The 24,911-nt window shown below is 56.6% G+C and overlaps 1 protein-coding gene across 2 annotated transcripts; it reads right to left on the reverse strand.

Annotated features, from left to right (window-relative positions):
• Positions 1–878: 878 nt before the first annotated feature.
• VASH1 (vasohibin 1) lies at positions 879–24,855 on the reverse strand. Of its 2 annotated transcripts, XM_043921173.1 has the most exons (9): positions 23,990–24,855; positions 23,153–23,464; positions 15,473–15,577; positions 14,198–14,286; positions 12,903–12,959; positions 11,303–11,377; positions 8,292–8,673; positions 6,330–6,442; positions 879–5,141 (listed from the first exon to the last, which is right to left on the reverse strand). In XM_043921173.1, exons 2-9 carry the CDS (start codon positions 23,453–23,455, stop codon positions 5,069–5,071), a joined length of 1,197 nt encoding a protein of 398 aa, XP_043777108.1. In that variant the 5' UTR covers positions 23,456–23,464; positions 23,990–24,855; the 3' UTR covers positions 879–5,068. The 2 variants fall into 2 exon arrangements, with proteins under 2 accessions (XP_043777108.1, XP_043777109.1); XM_043921174.1 differs by lacking the exon at positions 15,473–15,577 and having other exon boundaries at positions 23,153–24,845.
• Between the last annotated feature and the right edge of the window lie 56 nt (positions 24,856–24,911).

The raw sequence follows: 24,911 nt of genomic DNA on the forward strand, positions 1-24,911 counted from the left end.
ATGGTGTACAGTCCAAGACCATGGATTCCAGCAGACCACCTCTCCTCTTCCCAGTGGCCACGCCTCACCACAGTGCTCCTCAAAGTGAGGGACTCCTGCTGTGCTAGACAACACGTCTCTTAGGGTTTTTTGGGGATTGGCTGGAATAAGAAGTAGGAAATACACTCCCTCCTCCTAAGTCTAGGGTTTCCTCTTAAGCTGAACGAAAGGAGAGCAGAGAAGTAGGGAGCAAGGGTTACAGGTGAAAAGGTGCCTCTGTGCAGGTCAGGTTGCAATTGTTTGGACTTGCCTTAAAGCATGGGAAGAGGTCCCGGGCTGGGCGGACAATGCAGAGGAAGAAGTGGGTAACAGGTAGAACCAGGGGTATTTTCCAAAAAAGCTGTGTCTTTAACCACCATAGGTTCTGCACTGGCGACCGTGATGAGAAGGGACTTGAGATCCCTGTTGCTATGGTTTTCTGAAATAGCCTCCTCTCCCAGGAGAACACCCAGCCTTCCTCCTCTTTCCTTCCTGGTGGACGGCTGGGGACTAGGAGAGGAAGAGACGTGCTCTGGAATGCGCTCGGGGGCCTCCCGGGGGGCTGAACTGGCTGTGTGAAGGAGAAAGGGCTTTTACAGCCAGCAGGAAAGATCTTCCAAACGAGGAGTAAAAAGGGCTGAGTGGCTTCAGCAGGCTGAGGGGTGTGACCGTCTGGGACCCCAGAAGTTTCATCATGACTGCTGGGGCTGCGAGGGGTCCTGATGACTGGTTTGGGGCTCCCCTCAACCTCCGGTCAGGTTCCCCTCCCACCCCCCTACCCCCCGGAGCTGCCGCAGCTGACACTGGCGGGTGGGGCGGCTGCAGCCCCAGCTCCCGGAGGGAAGAAGACAAGGCTTACAGGCTGTGGTCTCTGCCCAGCCCACACAGCCGAGCTGGGGGGAGACTTTATTCTTTTCAAGGAAAAACTGAGAACAGGAATGAGACGAAGTGTAAAAGGGAAAGGGGGGGGGGGACAATACTGATATGAGAAGAACAACAAAGTCCAGTACAACACGGCAGCCAACATCATCACCAAGCCCCAGGCCAAGCACACCCGATCTCTCCTCTCATCAGACTTGGAAGAAAAAGGGAAACTTGGGACTCTGGAGCACCAAGATGGGGTGAGGGGGGTGGTCAATACTGACAGACTTGCAGCTAGCACCCCGCCAGCCCTGCCTGGTCGGGGTCAGACCCCCCCGCCCACCCCACGCACCCCTCTTTCAGAGCACCTCCCTGCCCTTTCCTGGTTTCTCAGTGGGGCGAGGGAGGTGGGGAGTTCAACAGAGTGGGGCTCTGGCACTCAGAACACAGTCCATAGGCTAGGCCCCCAGCTCACACTTTCCTTGTACTTCGAGGCCAGAGGGTGGGCCTGGGGGAAGCCAACAAAGCTAAGCTGAAAACCACCCAGGCAGGGACCCAGGCCCACAGGCCTCTGGGCACGCTCCTGGTCAGTAGGAGACCCGGTCCCTGGGCCAGAAGTCAAGTCCAAGTTGGAAGCGGCAGGGGGATGGTGTGAGATGACCCAGGGCCAGAAACCAGATGTGGCCAAACTCGGGCTCTCCCCGCAGCTCAGAACCCTGGCCCTAGGCTTCATCTTGGCGCCTAGGGTGGGAGGTGCAGCTCTCCGTACCTGGCCAGGCTCAGGAAGGATGGGGTGGCTGCTGAGGGGGCCAGGGGATGGTGACTCTGCTGAGGCCACGGGAGGGAGAGGAGCGGCAGGTGTGAGTGGGTGGGACACGGCTGGAAACCCAGGTTCCTAGTGTTCTGACCCGGCAGCCTGCACAGAGCACAGGCAGCCCGGCCTTGGGGAGCAGTCACTATCCCGCCATGCCAGCCCACCTTCCATCACACAGCTTTCTCTGACCTCCCCTGACCCCTCCCCAGCCAGGAGCCCCGAGCCCCAGGGACGGAGGAGCCTACACAGTGCTGGGAGGCAGCCCTGAGTCCGGAGGAGCCGGGCCTGGTCCCTCACAGGAAGTGAGATGAGGTGATGCTGACAATGGTGACTAAGGCCCCAAGTCCCTGCCCCCTGCCTCCCCAGAAACTCTGCAGCCAGGCCGGCCCCGCGCGCGGAGCAGAGCCTGTGTAAACACACCCAGGAGGGGAGGAGGGCTTGCTACATATACGTGAAATGTGTTAAAAAATAAATTAAAAAAGCACCGCTGTATCCCGTGGGTGTCCACAGGCCCGAGGTCTCAGCGAGGAAAAGGGGAGGGAGTGTTAGGGGCTTCTTGGTGGGGGTGTCGGTTCCTCCCCCAGCAGACAGCAGCTGCATTCCAGGGCTGCATTCTGCAGCTGGGGCTGTATTCTACTTGCTTCTCCCCAAGGGGCTCAGGAGGGAGCTGGGGGACCAGAGCACCCCACTGGGTTCCCGTGCCAGGAGCAGCTCTCCCCGACGTCTCCCTGACCCCAGCGCCCCCCGTCATGTCTCACCCTCAAGCCCTGTGGTCCTCTTGCCGGGGAGACATCACAAGGCACCCGCCTCCACACCCACAAAAGGCCCCGTTTTCAGCCTCATGCCTCCCAAGTGGATCCATCTCTGCCCCAGGTGTGAAGGCGTGAACATGGGGGCCCACCACCCCCACCTCCTGAAAACTAGGATGGGAAGGGAGGCTGAGTTGGGGCTCACAGTGGCCCCCGGACTGCTCTGGCCATGATGTAGCCCAGCAGGCAGCTTAGGCACCTCGCCAAGGGCCCATGGAGCCAGGAGGAACCCAAGGGAGTGAGCAGCCGGCTTCTCTGCCTGGCCTGACTCTGGGCCAAGAGCTGCTGGTCTGAAGAGCTGCCAGCCCAGTGCCTTCCCTGGCAGGCACCCGCGTCAGCAGACGCATCCTGTCTCCATCTCTCCCTCTCTTGGCTCCTCAGGCCTCATCCATCTCCCCAGCAGACTGAGAACGGCACTGTTTCTATTCTACTCCACCCCCTCTTCCCTGGTGGCTCAGATGGTTAAGTGTCTGCCTGCAATGCGGGAGACCAGGGTTCGGTCCCTGGGTTGGGAAGATCTCCTGGAGAAGGATAATGGCCTCCCACTCCAGTATTCTTGCCTGGAAAATCCCATGGATGGAGGAGCCTGGTAGGCTACAGTCCATGGGGTCGCAAAGAGTCAGACACGACTGAGTGTTTCTGGTCTGCAGGGAGAGTTGAGTGGGAAGGAGGCAACTGCCCATCTGGGAGCAGCCGCCATGGCGAGGACACTGCCCTGGTCCAGCCTGCTCTGGGACGCCTAGAACTTCCATCCCTTCCATCTCCATGCCATCTCAGTGCATCCATCTCCCCAGCCCAAGTCCTTGCTACTCTCTTAAGATTACAGACTGTCATTCTTTTTCGTGTTGGGCTTTTAAATTTTCTGAGTTGATTGCCAACATTTAAAAATCTGCATGTTTCACGTAAAAATTCAGAATTCTGCAATGAAAAAACATCTGGCCATCTGGTACACAGGGCCTGCCTTTAGACCCGCAGACCAGCAGCGGCTGAGGCTGTGCCTTCCTTCGTTGGCCACAGTCCCCACCCAGCCCTGCAGCCCTCCTCTCAATCAGCTGCTCGGCCCTGGGGGAATCTGAGTTCACAACTCTGGGCTCTGTGCTCTTTCCTCTTTTAGGCCCTCAGTCCCTAGGTAACCTTACTCACAGTTGCCTCTCAGTATTAAGAAACCTTAACGGTCATCTCCTTCAGTTATCCTTCCGTAACCTAAATCTGATCTATAGCTTTCTAGATGACAAGCAACCATCTAATCTTTGCTTGAATACCTCCAGCAATGGGGAACTCACTACTCCCCAAGGCCGCCTGGTTCTAAACTCTCACCTTCTTTTCTCACTTACACTCCCCAGTTCTTGGGCTCTGCCTCTCTCCAGTGGCCACCTTGCACCATTTGCCTTCCACCTCTTCTGTTGCTTGAGCCTCCAGAACCTTCCTCCGGTTCCGCCAACCTCTCCCCACAACCTCTCCCTTGCCCTCCAGGCAGGCGGTGCAGACTCCAGCAGCTCAGGCCCTTCCCTAATGAGCTGCCTCATGCCCCAGGCCTGATCATCGATCATCGCTGGGCCTTCCACACCTAAGCCAGGCTGCTGAACAGGAGAGCGGGGGCTGGGACACAAGCCTCAGTGGCCTGGCCCCAGCAGGGGCTGAGGTAACAGGAAGGGGGAGCAGTCCCTGGGGGCCTCCCGACCCAGGCCTGAGGGTCCCACCTCGTCCTCCACCATGGTTCCTGGACCCACCAGGTCTGTTGGTTCCCCACAGTCACGCCGAGCCCAGTGCCTCTCTGGGCCCCTGGCCAAGCCCGGCCCCTCTGCAGGGAGGCCCCAGCTGCAGCAACAAGCAGAGCTGGGCTGAGCAAGGGGACCAGAGAGGGGCCTGGGAACTCTTTCCCCCAGCGGCTCTCTCCTGGGCTCTCGTCCAGCGCATCCCAGCACTGGGCAGTGTCCGCCCACAAAGCGCTGTCCGTGGGGCTCCAAGGGCATGGGGGCCCTCCTGGGCCACACACTCTGGCTCTTGCGGCACATGGGGCCTGTGCTAAGCTCGCGATATGGACCACGCAGACCTTTCTCAGGGCGCTTCCTACTCTGCTTTCCTTTCTCTGGGTCACAACGCTGCCAGGGCAGAGAGGACTGGAGAAACATCGCTCCTGCATCCCCCCACGGCCCAAGCAGAGCTGGGAGGTTTCCCATGGGGAGGATGGACCCAAACCCCAGACACACGGGCAGGGGTACCAGCCAGAGCCAGCAATCCCTCCTCACCCGGCCCCGCGACACTTAGAATCTTCTAAGCACTGGCCTTCCGGTCACTGGCCAGATCCACTAGTTTTTAAGTTTTTCTTTTTCCCAATACTTTAAATTTCAGGTTATCAAGTTAAAAGCTCAGAATTCAACTCTTCACTGCCTCCTGGTCCACAGTTAAGAGGGCCTGGCCCAGCGGAGGGACAGCAGCTTGGGAGGCTGAGCTGCAACACGCTCGCCCCGTCATCAGCCCCATGTTCCCCAGGAGCGAGGCTGGTCTGGCTGGAGGATGCTGGTCCCCCCCGAAGTGGGTGAGGCAGGGGGTGCTGCCACCCGCCTCATACCCGGATCTGGTACCCATTGAGGTCTGGCATGGCTTTGGGCTCTGAAGGCTTCTTCTCACCGGAAGGCCTGCAGGGAGGAGAGAACAGAGGAGGGGGAAGGGGTGAGTGGCCCCTCCGGGAGGTGGGAGAGGAGGGATCCAGGGGTGGCTGTCCCCCCCCACCGCTGGCTCCCCCCTCTCCATTCTCCAAGGTGTCCCAAATGCAGCAGGAAGGGTCCTCGTGGAAGTGCATTTCTGGAAAGCCCCGACCCCGCTTGCAGGCCTGAGTGTGGGCCCCGCACTCTCTCACGGGCTACTGCTCTTCACTCTGGCTGCAGGTTAAGTAATGAAGTAACAGTGAATCCCTGTGAGGGACCCTGTGTTCTCTCTGAGAGCCTCCCAGGTCAAAGTGAAGGAGGCTGGCTATGGGAGGCAGCAAGGTGCCGTTTACACCATAGAGGTGTCTCCAGAAAAGTGAAAAAGTTAAAGTCGCTCAGCCGTGTCCGACTCTTTGCAACCCCATGGACTGTAGTCCACCAGGCTCCTCCATGCATGGGATTTTCCAGGCATGATTGCTGGAGTGGGTTGCCATCTCCTTCTCCAGGGGATCTTCCCGACCCAGGGATTAAACCCAGGTCTCCTGCATTGCAGGCAGATGCTTTACCATCTGAGCCACCAGGGAATCCCATATAACCTGAAGGGGTCTCCAGAATGACCTTTAAAGCAAGAGCCAGACTGACAGGAGGAGACAGATCTGTTGAGGCCGCCGGGCATTTTATCAGGATGCTTCTGCCATCTGGTTACAGGCAAAACCCACTGACTCTTGCAGGGGCAAAGGTTACGCTCAAAGCCATCCACCGGCTGCCACCTGAGGTTAAACCTTTTCCGGCAATATTCCTGGAAGAGCTCACTGTTGGCTGGGCCCCCCGCCTTCTACCCTCCCTCCCCCAGAGCCCATTCTGCAGCTCTGCGGTTGCGGCCTCGGACCTTCCCCCGTGGGCCTTCTGCTGGGCACCAGGGTGCCCACACAGGGTAACCAGTGGGCCAGGGATGTCCTCCCCCTGGAGAAACGGGACTTCATCGCAGTTTTATCAACATATGAACAAACCCACCCTCCCAGATTCCCTCCAGTGGGGAAGACAAAGAGAAGGGTGGGAATGTGATGAGCTTGGGGGGAGATCAGAGGGAGGGGAAGATGAGCAGAAAGGATGAAGCCTTTTTGTGCACCTATCCCTTGCCTGTCCCCCCCGCCAGGCAAGGGGAAACCCAGGGCTCACCGCCTTTCGCTGCGGCTGTTCCTGCGGTGGGGGCTGGACTGTCCCCGCTGTGGGGAGGACACATCCTTCTTCCGGTCCTTGGTGGGAGACGGAGGGCCGGTCCCTTTGCCAATCTGGGTGGGGAGGAAGGCACACAGACTCACTTCAGGACTGTCCCAGATCCTGTCCTGTCCTAACAGAGCCACCAGCCCCAAAACTGCTCTGGATAGGGCCCAGGAAGCCTCAAGCCCTGCTCTGCACTCTCTCGGGGTCTTCCTGAACCCATTTCCCAGGCGCTAGAGCGGCCAGGGCCTCGGGAGTTCCACAGCAGGGCGGCCCAAACCCCATCAGCCCCTGAAACAGCATGGACGTGGGCAGCAGCGACTGGGGAGGGTTCATGGTGGCCCCCGAGAAAAGGAGCATTTACCCAGGCCGGGCAGAGGGGCCAGCTGGAGAAGCAGCCTGTGTGTGAGCTTGGGGCTGGGAGCCCAAAGACCCACAGGTGACACAGGTTATCTCCAGTTAATCAGAAGCTCAGACCAGTGGTGACATCTCTGATGAAGGGGGATAAAGGAGGTGGGGGGAGCAAGTGAACTTAGGCGACACAGTCCCTTTGAGCTGAATTTTCAAAACGTGGGGTATACAGGATGGGTGCTGGAGGGGTGGTGGTGCAAATAACATGGGAGGTCTTAAGCACCAAATGGACTGGGAAACACAGCACTTGAAGTTAGGTGATACTGGCTCCAGCTCTAGATCCAGCCTGCTCCTCTGAAGGTGCAGTGATACTCGGGCAGCTGGGCACCCAGACCTCCACAGGGGAGGACCAGGGGGGAGGACCAGCTAGAGGGTGGAGGAGGGCAGCTCCTGAAAGCAGCGGAGTCACCTGCAGCCTGCTGCTGCCCTGGGGAAGGAAGGCACCGTCGCTGTCACCCCTGGTCTTGGTCTGGGGGCTGGCAGGGCAGGGTGGCCGGGATTCCTGAAAGCACCTGTGACGTGCCTAGGTTCCCTATCCGGAGACTGAGCCCCAGGCCCATCTGCCGCCCACAGGCTGCAAGCAAGTCTCTGGGCTCCCCGCACCTCAGTGTCCTCCCCTGCCCGCTGCGGCCCTCCTGGGGTCCTGGGGAGCTGCAGTGGACATGAAACTGCCAGGGTCATGGCTGTGGCCCCAGGCTGCCAGGAGAGGCAGAGTGCAGAGCTGCAGAGGCTGGGCAAAGGGGAAGGCCCCCCGCAAGTCCAGGGGGACCCAGAGAGAGGCCAAGCTTTGGCTCACTTTGAAAGGCTCCGGGGGCAAGCATCTCAGCAGCTCAGCTCACTACTCTGGGTCAGCAGCACCCCCGCCCCCCACCATGACCCCTGCTCACTGCGGCCGGCCAAGAGGGAGAAGGAGCCGTCCCTCCTTGTCTCCCCACTGTCTGACCCGCTTCCCTTTTCTGACTTCCCCCCTGGGGCTGGGGGTCAAGAGTCAGGATGACAGGGGTGATGGAAGCTGCCACCCGGCCCACACAATACCTCTCCCTCAGACAGGCCATGACTCCCCACCAGCCTTGACTTGCAGTCCCTCCACCAGGATAGCAGCACCCCTGCCTAGGCCCAAACCCAGCTCCCCTGTGGCCCGACCAGAGCCTCCTTGGGGCTGCCCACCTAAGGCGGCTGTCTCATCAGCAATGACCTTTGAGCGAAGCCCAGAAACTTCCTACCCTCACCTCCCCAACGCCTGGCTCCACCTCTCCCGAGAAGGTGGGGTGGGGATGGTGGGTTGGGAAGATGGGGGAGCAAGGGGGGGCTTCCCTGGAAGAGCGAGCCTCTAGGAAGCGGCATCTCCACCCCTGCCCTTTCACCCCACCCCTACATTTCCATTGCCCCCCACCCCTTCCATCCCCACCCCTGCCCTTCCACCTCTCACCTCTGCCCTTCCAGCCCCACCCTTCCACCTCCACCCCTGCCCAGGCCCTGGATGCTCCGGGCAGGGCGGCGCGCACGCACCTTGAGCCGCATGTCGCGGGCATGCCGCTCCAGCTCCTTGCGGAAGTCCTCGCGGCCCAGCTTCTCCACGTCCAGGACCGAGTGCTTCCACTCGATCTGCTCCACGCTGTGTGGGTCGTGGGACACGCACTGGCCCAGCTTCACCTTCTTCAGCACGTGCCAGCAGCGGCCGTAGGCGGCCTCGTAGTCCAGCACGAGCTCGCTGAGCGTGCGGAAGGCCGGCGGCTTGTACATCAGGTCCTCGCGCCGGCTCATGCCCAGCGCCCCGTAGCGACCCCCGAAGTTCACCCCCAGCACGATGTGGCGGAAGTAGTTCCCTGAGAAGTAGGTCTTGAAGCTGATGGGGAAGCGTTCCAGGGTGGGCATGCTGTTGGTGAGGTAACTGGTCGGGCCAGCGCAGCTAAGGAAACGGCTAGAAGCAGGGGCGGGGCGGCCCCACCCCGCACACCCCACCCGGGAGGGGCTGTGTGAGCCGCCCCGGACCCCAGCTCCCCAGTGCGGACGAGGGGTCTTGCTCATCCACATCCTGTCGTCAGGCTTGGGCCCAGCATACAGTAGGCGCGGATTACTGGCTGCTGCCATGACGTGGAGCAGAGCTCACCAAGTAACAGTGAGCAGGGCACCCTCAACTGCCCGGCCTTCCAGAGTGATGGGGTGAGGGAAGTGTGAGGCCCTCCGTCCACCAGCCTGTCTGTCTGTCTGTCTCCCCCTCACCTCCCTCCTCCCCTGTGTTGCACACACAGCCCTCCTCACCCCTGCCCTTCCTCTCACACCTGCTGATACACACGTGTGCATCACAGATGCACAGACAACCCTGTTCCTTTTCTCTCACCGCCCCCACCCCTCTATGCGTAGATATCCTGCCCACTGCTCTTCCGATAAAACCAAGGTTGCTGGTGGCCTGGGAGGCAGTCAGCTGTCCACTCCAATCTCCACGGAGGACCGTCTACACCAGCTCTTCTCTCTGGCGGCTCCCTGGGCTCTGCTGGCTCCTTCTCAGGCCTCAGGCTTGGCTGGGACCGCTGACCTCCCTTCCTAAAGCAAATCTGCTGTACGTATGTTCCCCGTGGCACATCACCACAATCTGTGATTATTTTTCTTATTTCTTGGTTTACTTGCTTACTTTTTGTCTCCCTGGCTAGAATATAAACTTTTAAGAATGGGGACCACTTTGTCTGTCATTTTTTTTTTCCTGCTGTATCTCTGGGGCCCAGCACAGACATGGCACATGACAGGCACTCAAAACTTTTTTTTGAACAAATGAGTAGAATGAGATGAACAGGATAAACGCTTGGCGTACAGACCAGGTAGACACTGCATCCAGTGTCCAACGTGCACCTGGTTGTTTAACTGTATTAACAAACTTGTGGGATGGGATTGCCATTGTTCCCTTCTGCAGAAGAGGACTCCGAGGCCCAGAGATGCTAAGGAGCTTGCTTGAGGCCACTGTGAGGATGCAGCAGAGCTAGGATTCAGGTCCAGGTTGGCCTGACCCTGCAGTCTGTGCACAGTCACTGCGATGCTGACCAGGCCTGACTCCTTGCAAGCAAATGACTGGGAACACAGATGAGCCAGGTGCAGGCTCTGAGTGCGGTGAGGATGAGACTGCGAACAGACTTAGTACAGTGCGCACCACGTGTTCGGAAGGGAGCTGTGGCAGTTCTATGGGGACTCAGGGAGACGTCCCGTCCAGATGGGGAGCTACTCCTATTTTCTTCCTGCCCACAAGCCAGCAGGTAACCCCTGGACGGCCCCTGGGACCATGTGATCCCGTCTGGACCAGCTTCTCTATGTGCTCACGGGCAGGGGAGCAGGGTGTCCCTCCTACAAGGGGGTGGGAACCTCCACTTTGGAGCGTGGTCCTGAAGGAGAAGCAAACGTGAGGTGGTGAAGGAGGCGCTGGCAGCGGCCTGGAGTCCCTGGGCTGGCCTCACACCCGTCCCAGCAGAGAACCCTTTGGACAAGGCAATGCTGGTGGGTCCCTTTGGGCAGCAAAGGGCTGCCACAGTGGGACTAGCCCTCAGGGAGGAGGACTGGGGGGTCACCCCTGCAGTCTCTGTGTACAGTTTGAGGCAGGTATGTCTATGGGGGTGGGGATCTGATCCCCCTCAGAGAGGCTGTGTTCCTCACCTGTGAGCGTTGTCGTCTTCTCCCTGACCTGTCTGAATGAGCGATTCCTCCCTGTTCCATTAGGCACCTGCCCCCTCACCCTGCTGGGCACAGAGCCCAGTGCCTACTCCAGGAGTGGCAGATGGAATATTTAAAAGCCTTGGTAGGTACAGGGAAAAGTGTGGGGGTGGGCAGAGATGAGTCAAGACTGGCCTTGAATTGGTAAAACTGAGTGATGGGCACATAGGCTGCACTATGTTAACTTATGCTTATATGAGGTTAAAATTTTCTGTAATAAACAAGGTAGGATTCAGGCAGGAACTACTTACGGCAGAGAAATGGCCATATACCAGTCTCCTAACTTTGCTTTAACTGGGGATATTGGGTGCCCCCTCTAGGGACATTGTCTGTGCTACCTAACTACTCTGGTGATCTAGCTATAGGTCCTAGTTCTGCCCTTTGGGTGGGGAAGAGACTCAGAAATCTTGATTTTTTTTTAACTATGCAGTTTTACATTTAAAGATCAGGGGATGTGCATCATCTCCACAGATCCGCATGTCCTTGAAATGCCAACAGTTGGGCATCCAACCTGCTTCTCCCAGACTCTTTGGTTCTTGGAAATAGCACAGCAGCTTTATGAGACGATGAGCCCCAATCTGTGGTTTGGAGAACAGGGTCACTGTGTCCACTGCTCAAAAAAAAAAAAAAAAAACTGCCCAGTAAGCCTTGGAAGTTACCAACTGAGGTGCAAGAGACTGACCCCCCCTCAAACTCCTTCACACTGGGGCCAAGTTTGTGACTTCTGGGAAAGGGAGCTGGGAGGGCCCTTCCAGAGGAGGAAGATGGCCTTGGAGGTGTGAGTAGCTGGCTGTCCCCTCTCAGGCCTCTCAGAGGAAGGATACATTCCCAGGATCACCGCTTCCAGGCATTTGATTGGCAGAGCCTCTTTGGTCATTTCCTTGGCCAGGTCCATCAGCCTGGGGGGGAGGAAGGCAGAGTCATGAGGACAAAGGCTCCAGTCCCTTCTGATGAAGGAGAATCGGGAGGTAGACTAGATGGACAAAGACTCCCCTGCCTTCCAAGCTGCCTCAGCTCAGATCCAGCACCTCCCCCTCATATCCTTCCTGAGCCTAAGGGGTGGGAGAAGAGACAACCACGAAAGTAAGCAAAGAGTCCTCTTCCCCTTCTGTCCCTGCACTTCCTTCTTCCCTCAGAGTCCTGCTCCTGAGTCCTCTGGAGGGGAGGGTGGTTGGGGGGTGGCGTGCAGTGGTAGGCAGGTCTTTGAAAGCCACTGGGCTGGGGGCCTCCTGTAAAGATGGTGTTCGGGGAGTGCATGGGATAGCATGCCAAAGATGCCGGAGACCTTGGCACTGATCTTGTTTCTTCTGGAGCACAGTGGACAGCCCTGACCCAACTATGACTTCTCTGAAGAACCTTTAATTGTTGTAACTGCTCCCCCATGGCTGGCCAGCTCCCTGGAGCCTGGACACGGGATCTCAGGCAGTTAGCTGCCCAGTGACTCCTCTGCCTGGTCTTGAACTTGGAATTCAGGCCACTTTAAAACAGACTATCTCTGAAGCCTGGTTCCTCCCTCCTTACCAAATGCTGCCCCCTGGGTCTGGGAATGCATCCTGGCCACTGGCTTTGCAGGGGAGGGTGTCAGACTCCTCCGTCCCATGAGGCTGGAGCTGGTCCCGCACACACAGCAGGCACAGGACAACCAGAGCAGAGCTTTGGGGTGAGGAAGGCTGCACTCCCCCCGAGGGCTCAGAGAAGGGGTGATTAAGTAATTTAGCTAATAAACCATTTAAAGCATTTTTCATAAGGAAGTGATCATGGGTTGATTATATGGAGCAAGATGTAAAATTCACATTCATCATAAAAGCACAGGGTTTTAAACCTGTAGACAGCTTTGGGCTGAGCCCCCAGACCCACCTGTGCTATTCACTCTCCACTCTACTCTGCCCTAAGGGTTTCCATGGGGTGAATCCAGCCAGGGGTCTACACTTGGGGGGACAGAATGGGAAGTGAGATATGCAGTGTTCTCCCCAGTAGGGTCCCTCCCACTCAAACACTGGGCCTTGTACCAAATGACCAGAAGCGAGTCCAGTAAGGTAAGTGGGGTGATGCCAGGGAACAAAGAGAAGGGGGAGGACTCTCCTGTGAGGCCCACCTCTCCTAAAAGGAAGATGAGGCTCACACACAGACATCCACCTGAGACCATCCTGTCATCACCAAGGGTGGGCTGCCATCACCCTCTTGGCTCAGCATGGATATTGGGGTTCCTTTTCCTCAAGGGAGCCCTGGCTGCCCATCTTGGCCAGAGTCCCCTCTTTAGGACGTCCTAAGGAGGGTCCCACGGTGGTACATGCTTTGCTGGTGGGCTCCCCTGGGAAGAGTCCCTGCCTGCCTGAAAAGCTTCCACCCACAGGTGACTGAGGGGCTCCAACCAGACCAGGCCCTGAGACCTGGTGCAGAGGGACCTGTGCTCCCCACACTTACCCTGTCAGAGGTCTGCTCTTCTTAATTTCAAAAAACTGTGTCCCTGTGTGATTGTACCTGTGGGTGCTGGTTAAGGGTTCTCTGGCTTGATCTGGAAGAAGCATGTCCCTCTGCCCCCATCCAGACCCCGGGGGCGCAGGCCGGGTAAGGACCCCCAGAGTGCTTCTGGTGAGTACCTGGGAGGATGCTCAGGGTGTGATCGTCTGAAGGGAGAGGAGGGCACAGCACGCCGCTGGCTCCTTCCCCCACAGGGCCCCCCCTCTGTCCTCACTCATCCTCTGTTCCCAGCTTTCCTCTCCCAGGAAGGGAGCCGGGCAGCAGGCAGCCAGGTTGGCCAGGGCTGGGAGAGACGCCTGAGCCCTGGACAGCTCTCAGCAGTACTGCATGTTCCAGTTGGTGAGAAACAGCACAAACGGATGGCAGAAGGCTGGAGTGGGATTCCTACACGGCTCTGTTGCTGGGTGCTGCTCCCAAGCCAACCGGTCCCTCTCCGGGCCACCAGTCCCCATCTCTGCCCCCTACCCTCTCCCCCCAAATTGGGCTGGACCCAATTTTCAGTAACCAGCTTGACTTTTCTTCTGCTCAGGACCCATGCCTGGCCCTTAGGGGTCCTGCCGTCTAGCACCGAATCAGCAGCTAGGAGGGTCAGAGGGAGCCCAGGTGGAAGAGTTCCAGGCAGGGCCCAGGGCTGGAAGAGGCTCAGCTCAGGGACACAGGGGAATCCCGGGCTTGGGGGTGTCCCAAGGCTCTCCCCATGCTGGGCAGCTGGCCTCCTGCCAGGGAGGAAAGAGGTGAAGAAGTAGGGGATACGTCCAAGATGTGGAAGCTGTCTCCTGGAGCATACAACTTTTTCTCCTCCATCTACCTGCTACCTCCCCTCAACACACACCCTTTCCCCCAACACACACCTCTTTTAGACCAGTTTTTAAACAGCCCCAAGGGAGCTTCCCCCGCCTCGGGGTCAGCAGAGGAGGTCTGGGCCGGCGGACTTGGACTAGGCTTCCACCAGTTGGTCAGTCAGGAGACACTGACCCCATCACACAGAGGAGGAAGGGGGCGGCTGAGAGGCCAGAGCAGGTGTGGCGTTCATCAGACAAACCCGCTCCGATACCCGGGAGGACACGAGTGGTGTGCACACTACTCTGGGGGTTCAGAGATGCCGTGGGAATGGCACCCCCTGGAGTCGGGGGGGTGCGGCTGCTCGGCCCAGTGCCCTCTGGCCCTGTCTGGAAACAAGCCCCAGGCTGGCTCCAGACCAGCTGGATGGCGGCCGTGACCCCGACCACGGAGGATACTGCAGCTCCCTGATGTAGCGCTGAACCGCTTCCAGGCGCTCAGGGACAGGCGTGGAGGGCTGGAACGTAGGCACACTCGGTATGGGGATCTGGGTACGGAGAGAGAAGGCTCTGGTCACGGAGGGAGGCTCACCCTGGAGCTTCCAGCCCGCCAGACACCCAGATGAGCCCCCAGAGAAGCCACGTCCCATGGAGGAGCTCCCCGCTACTCCCTCCTCTGAGCTTCTCTCCTCTGCAGCCCCTCCCCCAACACCCCCCAGCCCCCCACTGGCCACTCCTCACCCTCCTAGCCCTTGACGGCATTTCTGATCTGGAGCTTACGCTGATATTCCAATTTTATGCTTCTTTCATAATTTTAGAAAAAAACACAGGCTGACTGTCTGGAATTTTACATTTCATGAACTTCAAGGCGTCCCCAGGAATGTCAAGGTTGAAGTTAAGCTCTTTTGGGTTTGGGGTTCAACTCTGTGTTCAAAATCAAGTTGACCAGGTGTTCCTGTCCCTAGTGAACGCACCCTTGGCAGGGGGTGTCACCCCACCCCACCCTCATATCACAGCACAGTGACGAGGCCTTCCTGCTCCCCTGGGAAGAAGGAGGAAGTGCAGGAGGGGGACGTGGTTTGGGACGGGGCTTGCTGTGGACTAGGCACTTTGGAAGGGTTCCATGGAGGCAGCAGGAGCCCCGGCTCTCCTTCAAGACCTGTCTGTCCTGCCAGCACCACACCTACAACAACACGGCTAACTGGGCATCTGGACAGTCCTTCTCAGTGGAAGAGACTCTCCAGAGTCTCGCCAGACATGGGGAGAAGGGGGTGTCGTGGGGAGAGTGGGGGTGTGGTGGGGAGGGGTGGGTGTTGGGCAGGTGTCCGGCACCCTGAGAACTGGGAACCCCCAGCCTGGGCTGCCCAGGTGCTGGCAGTCAGGCTAGGCTCCGTGGCCCCCTGGAGTGGTCCCTCGGCAACCCAGCAGTTGTCAGAAAAGCAGCCACACCCGGGTGTGTGCCCCTAGGCCACCCGCTCCGGCCAGGGGAGCCTGAAGGCTGGCAGTTTGGCCGCAACAAGTCAAGTGAGGCTCAGGAGCCAAGGGAAGCACCCACCAGGTCCTTTGGGTTATGGGTCGGGCTTTCCTGGGTAGAGAGGAACCAGCCTTCCAGGTCCAAGGCCCACCCCCCTGGGGTCCCCCCTGGCTTCCAGTGCTGGCAGCTCTGAGGTGGCCTCAGAGCTCCTCACATGGCGCGACGAGGCCCCACCCTGCAGCCCCTCCGCCTCGGCCTACCCCCCGGCAGCTGGGGGTTGCTGAGCGCGTCCACCTGTACAGGCAGGGAAGGGCAGGGTGCATGCGGGGGGCTGGGCTGAGGGCACAGCCGGGGTGGCCAGGGCTCTGACATGAAGGGAAGTGAAACACCAGTGACTCCTCACGGCACCACAGCCTCTGACAGGCATCAACTTGCCCCAAAGGGCCGAGGCGCAAGGGAGAAAACCCTGCCCAGGAGAGGACTCTGCGTGAACTTCCTCCCCAGCCCTGCTGGCCCCCTCCTTCCGGTCTGGGCAGTCCCCAGCTGCTGACATCTGTCTGGAGGCAGCTACTTCCCCTTTCACACCCCGCCAGTTCAGTTCAGTTCAGTCGCTCAGTCATGTCCGGCTCTTTTTGACCCCATGGACTGCAGCACGCCAGGCCTCCCTGTCCGTCACCAACTCCAGCAACTCAAACTCATGCCCGTTGAGTCGGTGATGCCATCCAACCATCCCATCCTCTGTCATCCCCTTCTCCTCCCACCTTCAATCTTTCCCAGCATCAGGGTCTTTTCCAATGAGTCAGCTCTTGGCATCAGGTGGCAAAAGTATTGGAGTTTCAGCTTCAGCATCAGTCCTTCCAATGAACACCCAGGACTGATTCCTTTAGGACGGATGGGTTAGATCTCCTTGCAGTCCAAGGCATTCTCAAGAGTTTTCTCCAACACCACAGTTCAAAAGCATCAATTCTTCGGTGCTCAGCTTTCTTTATAGTCCAACTCTCACATCCATACATGACTACTGCAAAAATCATAGCCTTGACTAGACAGCTATTTAACTTATATGCAGAGTACATTATGAGAAACGCTGGGCTGGAGGAAGCACAAGCTGGAATCAAGATTACCGGGAGAAATATCAATAATCTCAGATATGCAGATGTCACCACCTTTATGGCAGAAAATGAAGAAGAACTAAAGAGCCTCTTGATGAAAGTGAAAGAGGAGAGTGAAAAAGTTGGCTTAAAAATCAACATTCAGAAAACTAAGATCATGGCATCTGGTCCCATCACTTCATGGCAAACAGATGGGGAAACAGTGGAAACAGTGGCTGACTTTTATTTTTTGGGGCTCCAAGATCACTGCAGATGGTGATTGCAGCCATGAAATTAAAAGACGCTTACTCCTTGGAAGGAAAGCTATGACCAACCTAGACAGCATATTAAAAAGCAGAGACAGTACTTTGCCAACAAAGGTCCATCTAGTCAAGGCTATGGTTTTTCCAGTAGTCATATATGGATGTGAGAGTTGGACTGTAAAGAAAGCTGAGCACTGAAGAGTTGATGTTTTTGAGCTGTGATGTTGGAGAAGACTCTTGAGAGTCCCTTGGACTGCAAGGAGATCCAACCAGTCCATCCTAAAGGAGATCAATCCTGGGTGTTCATTGGAAGGACTGATGCTGAAGCTGAAACTCCAATACCTTGGCCACCTGATGCGAAGAGCTGACTCACTGGAAAAGACCCTGATGCTGGGAAAGATTGAGGGCAGGAGGAGAAGGGGACGACAGAGTTTGAGATGGTTGGATGGAATCACCGACTCAATGGACATGGGTTTGGGTGGACTCCAGGCGTTGGTGATGGACAGGGAGGCCTGGCGTGCTGTGGTTCATGGGGTCGCAAAAAGTCATATATGACTGAGTGACTGAACTGCACTGAACTGAACTGACTAGATGGACCTTTGTTGGCAAAGTAATGCTGCTGCTGCCCGAACTGTGGCCACCGCTTAAAATCAGGGGGATAACCACCCCAAACGGAGAGTGCTCTGTCTTCCTGCCTGGCCACCCTGTACAAGACAGGCTCCAGAACTCTCTGTGGGCCTGGCTGGCCTCCCTGGGTCAAGGATGTGGGCTGAGAGAGGAATCAGAGGAATGATAGCACTATTTACTATAAACAGCACGGCACCTGGCTTTTTCAGGTGGAAGGTCCCAGGCAAGTCATCTCCACTTCCCGTGAGGGCATCTAGTGACTTCTAGGAGCTTGGGTAGAGACTGTAAGTATACCCTCCCCCGAGACATTTCAAACAAGGAGGGCTCTGTAGTCCAAGAGTCCTTTGAGCAAGCTTGCACAAGCCAGCCTTGGGCCAGGGCCGGGTGGTACCCATGAGGGCATCACCTGCCATCTAGACACAGGACCCAGGAACTGGAGGCTCTGTAAGAACTAAAGGGCTCCAGAAAAAGTGTAAAAAGATCCTGGATTCACGAGTAGGGCCTTAAAGGACACCACCACTGAGGCATAGCTGGAGGGAGCTGTCTGACAGCTGTGACATGTTAACTCATGTCAACCAACGGGCCAGTATCTTTCTTCTGAATGTTCTCACAAACAAAACAAACAGGCAAGAGTCTGTATATCCAAATAACCAGACCTGCTGGAGGGGTGGCAACGCCTCAACCCCCACCCCAAACCAGGAGCCCAGAAATGCTCCCTTGCTGCAGAGCGGTAGGGTGAAGTGGGGTACAGTGGAGGAAAGTGATATTGGCCCAGATCCATCCAGCAATGACTCCTCCTCTGCCACCAAGGCCAAGGGTTACATTTGCTTCAGGAACCACCTGATGTCCTGAGTTCTATTAAGGCGTTCTCCCTGGTGGAGTCCATCTCAGTCTAGAACAGAAAGGAGGCTTGGGGGAGGTTGGGCAGCCTGCAGCTGTGTGGACAAGAAGCAAGACACCCTAGAGGCTGACAGACCTGGACCTAGAACCAGCCCATCGCTGTCTAAATCCCAGCCCCGCCGTTTACTGTCTGGCAGCAAGATCCTTACCATCTCTATGCCTCAGACAGCTCACCTGTAAAGTGGGTGCCAAAACAGAACCAAGCTCAGAGCCTAGATGAAACACTGCGAGGCCAGGTCTAAGGACAGGGACTGGCACACAGCAGAGACTTGGGCTCTGCCTACTGTCGCTGTTATTCCTGGGCGTGTCAAAGACACTGGTCAGCCCATGAGGACGCCGGCAATGCTGCCTTTTTGAGGGGAGACGTCCAAATTCACCTTCTGCAGGAGCAGCGTCTGGAGCTGCAGTCAGAAGACCTTGGGCCGTTGGGTCTGGATGCGTGGCCACTGAGCTTTTAAAAAGGTGGTAGCAGGGGACCTCCCTGGTGGTCCAGTGGTTAAGAATCCACCTACCAATGCAGGGGATGTGGGTTCGATCCCTGCTCTGGGAACTAAGATCCCACATGCCGTGGGGCAACTAAGCCCGCATGCTGCAACTACTGAAGGCCCTGAGCGCTTTAGAGCACTTGCTCCAAAACAAGAGAAGCCACTGCAATGGGAAGCCCATGTGCCGTATCAGAGAGTAGTCCCCATGTGCCACAACCAGGGAAAAGCCAGGTGCCTCAATGAAGACCCAGCACAGCCAAAAATAAATAATCAATAAATAATAATTAAAATGAACAAACAAACAAACTAGGGGCAGCTTGAGACATCAAGGAGACAGTCTTACAAAGGAACACAAGCGGCTCCTGGATCTGCGATCCTTCTAGAACTGTCGCCCGTTAGCATACTGGTGTCATCCTTTTAGAGGACATCTCCCCAAGGTGCCTGTGGGGTGGTCTCCTGGACCCTCATCTCCAGGAGCTATTTTCTGAGTACACGTTACAGCTCACCCACTTCACAGGCTTTACTTCATCAATTTCTCCCAGTGACCCCCTCAGAAGTGGGTATTGTGCTTATGCCCACTTTATAGCTGAGGAAACTGAGGTGCAAGGAGGTTGGGTCCCTTCCTGGAGACCCAGGATTTGAACATGGTGGATGCGATGTTTTATCACACTACACCGCGGGGACCCCAGACTCAACCACCTGCAGGGGCTGCACAGGTGACATCAACAAGGAAGGCAGACTGAGAGAGCAGGTGGGGGTCTGTGGCCACCTGGGGGAGGGGAACCAGCCCTCAGCCCCGGCTGCCTGCTGCCATGTGGGGTCACACATTCTCTGTGCTCAGATCGTCTCATTTTCTGGAAAGATGCCCAAAATCTGGATTCTGATGTGAAATCTCCCCATTTTGAATTTTGGCTCGCCTGGTCTTTTAAAAACATTATGCTGTCCCTCAAACTCTTGGCGGACTTCCCAGGTGGCGCTAGTGGTAAAGAACCTGCCTACCAGTGCAGGACACATAAGAGATGGGGGTTTGATCCCTGGGTTGGGAAGATCCTCTGGAGGAGGATGTGGCAACCCACTCCAGTATTCTTGCCTGGAGAATGCCATGGACACAGGAGCCTGGAGGACTACCGTCCAGAGGGTCACAAAGAGTTGGATATGACTGAAGTGGCTTAGCACAAACTCCTGGTCCCACTACGGTGTAACCTCTGTTGCCTCTGTGTTAGCTCCAGAGACAGGGCCACTCAGGGGGTGGGGGGTGGGGCAGCCCAGTGCTGGGTCCACGCTGCTGGCACTCTGGGATCGGACCCTGATGCCTCCTGGACATCTCCACTCTGCCCAGACTCTGGGGCCTAGACTCCTGCTCTGAGCCAAGGTGGAGGAGAACCCCCCCCAACTTTTCCTGTGGTTTGAGGAGGGGGATTTGATTTAGGTCATACCTTAATCGTCTAGTGGTTTCCCCTACTTTTTCAATTTAAGTCTGAATTTGGCAATAAGGAGTTCATGATGTGAGCCACAGTCAGCTCCCGGTCTTGTTTTTGCTGACTGTATAGAGGTTCTCCAGATGACACCACCCTTATGGCAGAAAGCGAAGAACTAAAGAGCCTCTTGATGAAAGTGAAAGAGGAGAGTGAAAAAAGTTGGCTTAAAGCTCTACATTCAGAAAACTAAGATCATGGCATCCAGTCCCATCACTTCATGGCAAACAGATGGGGAAACAATGGAAACAGTGAGAGATTTTATTTTCTTGGGCTCCAAAATCACTGCAGATGGTGACTGCAGCCATGAAATTAAAAGACGCTTGCTCCTTGGAAGAAAAGCTATGACCAACCTAGACAGCATATTAAAAAGCAGAGACAGTACTTTGCCAACAAAGGTCCATCTAGTCAAGGCTATGGTTTTTCCAGTAGTCATGTATGGATGTGAGAGTTGGACTATAAAGAAAGCTGAGCACAGAAGAATTGATGCTTTTGAACTGTGGTGTTGGAGAAGACTCTTGAGAGTCCCTTGGACTGTAAGGAGATCCAACCTGTTCATCCTAAAGGAAATCAGTCCTGAATATTCATTGGAAGGACTGATGCTGAAGCTGCAACTCCAATACTTTGGCTACCTGATGCAAAGAACTGACTCACTGGAAAAGACCCTGATGCTAGGAGGAGAAGGGAATGACAGAGTTTGAGATGGTTGGATGGCATCACCGACTCAATGGACATGAGTTTGAGTAGGCTCTGGGAGTTGGTGATGGACAGGGAGGCCTGGCTTGCTGCAGTCCATGGGGGTCGCAGAGAGTCAGACATGACTGAGCGACTGAACTGACTGAGAAGTGGGAGTTTCAATTCTCCCAATCCTCTCACAAAATCCCTTCAGGACCACCACACATGTCAGTCATGAAACTTGCCACAGACAATAGTGTTATTCCCTCATTAGTTTCTTTTCTAAGCATGAAGGTTGAAGATGACAAGATGACATTACAAGACCAGTTGCTAATGAGCTCGTCAACTTTGTTTTCAGTCCCTTGAAGTGGTGACAATTCTACAGAGGACCATTCTCACTCTCCCAGAGCCTGCTTTAGACATCAGCAGGATGGCTAGAGAGCCATCTGCTAATCCCTGACTTGCTCGTGTGGGAGAAGCGTGTGGCTCTGGCTTCACTGGGACAAATGCTGAGTGAGACCTAGCTGCCCCTCCTGATGAAGGGCATGGACAGAGGGAATGAACACCCAGTAATCAGCACCAGCCTGAAGCATTACAGTTTCTTAAATGCTTTAACACAGGGATTCCCTGGTGGTTTAGTGGTTAAGACTCTGTGCTCGTAATGCAAGGGGCCTGGGTTTGATGCCTGGTCAGGGAACTAGATCCCACATGCAGCAATTCAGAATTTGCACAATACACTAAAAAGATCCTGCATGTGAAACTGAGACCAGAACAAAATTTAAAAAAAAAAAAATGCTTTAACACATTTGTCTCATTTAACTTCACTACAATCAACACCACTCTCAACCTCAGACAAGAAAACTGTGGCTCAAACAGGGGTCTGCTTGAGTTTACACCTAGGCGGGTGATTGGAACAGATGTCCATATCCTCTGATGCCATATTTCCTCTTCCAGGAATTTATCTCAAGGAAATAATCAGAGCTGCTGCTGCTGCTAAGTCGCTTCAGGCGTCCCCGACTCTGTGCGACCCCATGGACAGCAGCCCACCAGGCTCCTCTGTCCATGGGATTCTCTAGGCAAGAATACTGGAGTGGGTTGCCATTTCCTTCTCCAATAATCAGAGGTGGGTCTCCAAATGTATGTTGTAGAATGGGCACCACAGTGCTCATTTTAGGAAAAAATTATTGGAAACAATGGCCAACCACAGGGAATTAGTTAATTCTGAATTAGCTCAGAAGGTGATTATGCAGCCATTCAAAATCAAACCACATTCAATTTCCCTTGAAAATATAAGGCAGTAGCTCAACCCTCAACCTGGGGGTTGACTGAATTCAGCTTGTCCCAGAAGATAGTCTCTGATGGTTCTACCAATAACTTAGTAAAAAGAGAACAAAACAGGCCACCTGCTTCCCTGTCTAATCCACCTTAACTGCCACTCTCTCTGGTCCCTTCCTTCTTACCTGGACAAGTACGCATAAGCATGGGGCTCCGACCTCTGGCCAACTGACTTTTCTTAGGGAATTTCAGGTCTCTGCATTTGAGAGAGTATTTCCCTAGTCTTGAACCATAACTTTGGGGAGAAAAAATCAGGCGTCTTTTTCCACCAAGTACTATAGGGCACAGAACGTTTCAAACACTCTTTCATTCAGCAAATGCTTACAAGTGCCGGTTCTGTGCCAGGCACACGGGAGGCCTTGGGAAGACAAAGATGAATGAGACAGCCTCGGCCCTCATGGTGACACAACTGAAGGCCAGCCGTCGTGAAAAATGACTGCACTTTGTTTTTGCAATGCACAGAAAAATGCCTGAACTTTGCCCCTCTCCACGGCCCTCTTCTAACTGCCCTGGAACCTCATGTCCTACGGAGCAGAGGCCCTGGAACCGGAAGACCTGCGGTGGGGCGGGTAGAGACCCAGCCCTGCCACTTACTGGCTATGGAGCCCTGAGTTCCTACTTGAGTTTTCAGCTTCCTTGTCTGTAAAAATGGGTCCTCAAACTGCACTTCATGCACAAGGTTCTTGGAGAATTCAGCGAAACACATGAAAATATTTACTCAACATCTGAAACCCTGGACCCTCCTCAGTCATTCATTCTCTCTCTGCCCACTGCTCTCGGGCTTAGCAAATAAGATGTCAAGCCACCCGTTAGCGTGATTAAGTTTATCTGCTGCTCTGCCCACAACACATGGGCATTTTAAGAGATGGAGGAGGGCAATCCTAGAAACAAGGCATGTGGACCTCACAAAAAAGCCTCAATGGTAACTGAGTAAAAGTTCTGGACAGGTTCAACCTATCTGTATTTTTAACACTTTACCATGCCAGTAGCTCCGAACTGCCAACAGGAAAAGTGGCACTTTGCTCTGGAAGCCCCCAGGTCACTAAAACCTTAGCTCTCCTCCGCCCGGCAAGCCCCACGCAAACCCCTCACCTTGGGCAGGTCGGTGGCCCCACGGATCCGCTGAGCCACCTTCTCTCCATCGGGGTGGATCTTGGCCACGTGTTTCCACATCCTTTCCCAGGTGGGCTCATCCACAGGCAGCCCACCCCGGTTAACAAAGAAGGGGATGCCTCCATCTCGTAGGTCCTCTTCCCCTTCTTCTTCTGGCTCATCATCTCTCTGGGCTGAGGCTCCTTCGCTGGTCTCCAAACGCCGGACCCCAGAGGGGACAGCCGCGGCGGTGGGGGCAGCGCCGGTACTGCCGCCCCCGACAACCTTCTTCCCCCCTGGCATCCCCAAATCCTTGACGGGTGGGTGGGAGGACGTAGCAGCAGGCAGGGGTAAAGATAAAAAAAAAAAAAAAAAAGGTGGCTCACGGGAGGCCTCCCACACACTAGCTACAGAGATAACACATGGCCAAACAGAGCGCGGGGCACCTTTAAGAAACCAGGGCGTGGCCCCGTACAATAAAACACTACTTGACGGGAGGGTGAAAAAAATCAGTGCCTCAAAGTGAAGTGATGGGCAGAGGGGCTTGGTTGTCCCGGGTGAACCTCAGAAGCCTGGTTCTTTTTGAAAAACGGGATGTAGAGACTTCATCTCAACTTGGCAGCTTTCACCAAAGCACCCCCCTTTTGAGAGCGAGAACAATACCGGACAGCAGCCTGGGCTGCCCGAGGAGAAAAGCCGGTGGGAAACTGAGGCCAGGCAGCTCAGATCTGCGGCCACCAAAGGGTAGAGGCACGAGTGCCCACGCCGACCGGGCGCCCCAGGTCCCAGTTTTTTGAAGAGCAACAAATTCCTCTACAAAATACCGCACGCTCACACCTGTGCGCGTTCCGAGGTGGGGGGCCGAGGAGACTCCAGGCCGGGAGTCGGCTCCGAGGTCGCGAACCCCCGGATCGGAGGGCGGCGATGGGGCTCGATTTCTCGGACGCGACGAGTCTGGGATCCGAGACTCGCAGCTGGCAGGGGCGCGGGGAGGGGGCGCGCGCCGACGCGCACATTCCACGCCCGCCGCCAACTCCCCGCACAAAGTGGGCTTTGTCTCGGTCTCCTGTACCCTCGCACCCCCACCCCGGGCAGGAGCAGTGGAGCCCCCCAGGAAGGGCGCGGCGGGGAGGCGAAGCGGGGAGCGCCCAGGCCCCACCGGTCCCCTGCCCGGCGCGTCTCAGCGGGAGGATGCCGGGCACCCGGCGCCGCTCTGCGCCAGCCGAGCCATCGCGGGGCGCGGGTCCCGCTTTCGGGCCCGGGGCTCAGCTGGGAACGCTCGGGCGGTGCGTAGGGTCACCGAGCGGCGGGCTGCGGCCGCAGGGTCGCCGCCCTGGACCGGCTGCAGCATGGGCGGTGGCGCGGCCGCGACGGGCAAAGGATGCTCAGCGGCTGTTCGCTCGGCCTCCCGCGGCACCCCCGCCTCCTCCGGCTAAGGGCTGGAGGCAGGACCGCGGGGCGGGGAGAACAAGCCTGGAGGTTCGCGCAGCCACGGCCGCGGAGGAAGCCGGAGCCGAGGGGCAAAGCCTCGGCGAGGGCGGGCTGCGCTAGTGAGCCGAGAGCAGCCTGCCGCGCGCGCGCGCGGATCCCCGCGCAGGTCTCGGCTCCGGCGAAGCTTAGGCCAACCGAGAGGCCGGCAGCAGGGTCCCCGGCCGGCCTGCCGCCCACCCGGCTCGACTCTGGCCCGCGCCGCGCATGCGCTCCGTCCCCCCCTTAAAGGGCCAGCGCGTCCCCGCCGGGGCCTCCGCCTCCCGCAGCC

The sequence above is a fragment of the Cervus elaphus genome, chromosome 12, assembly GCF_910594005.1.
Source record: "Cervus elaphus chromosome 12, mCerEla1.1, whole genome shotgun sequence".
NCBI classification, from domain to species: domain Eukaryota; kingdom Metazoa; phylum Chordata; class Mammalia; order Artiodactyla; family Cervidae; genus Cervus; species Cervus elaphus.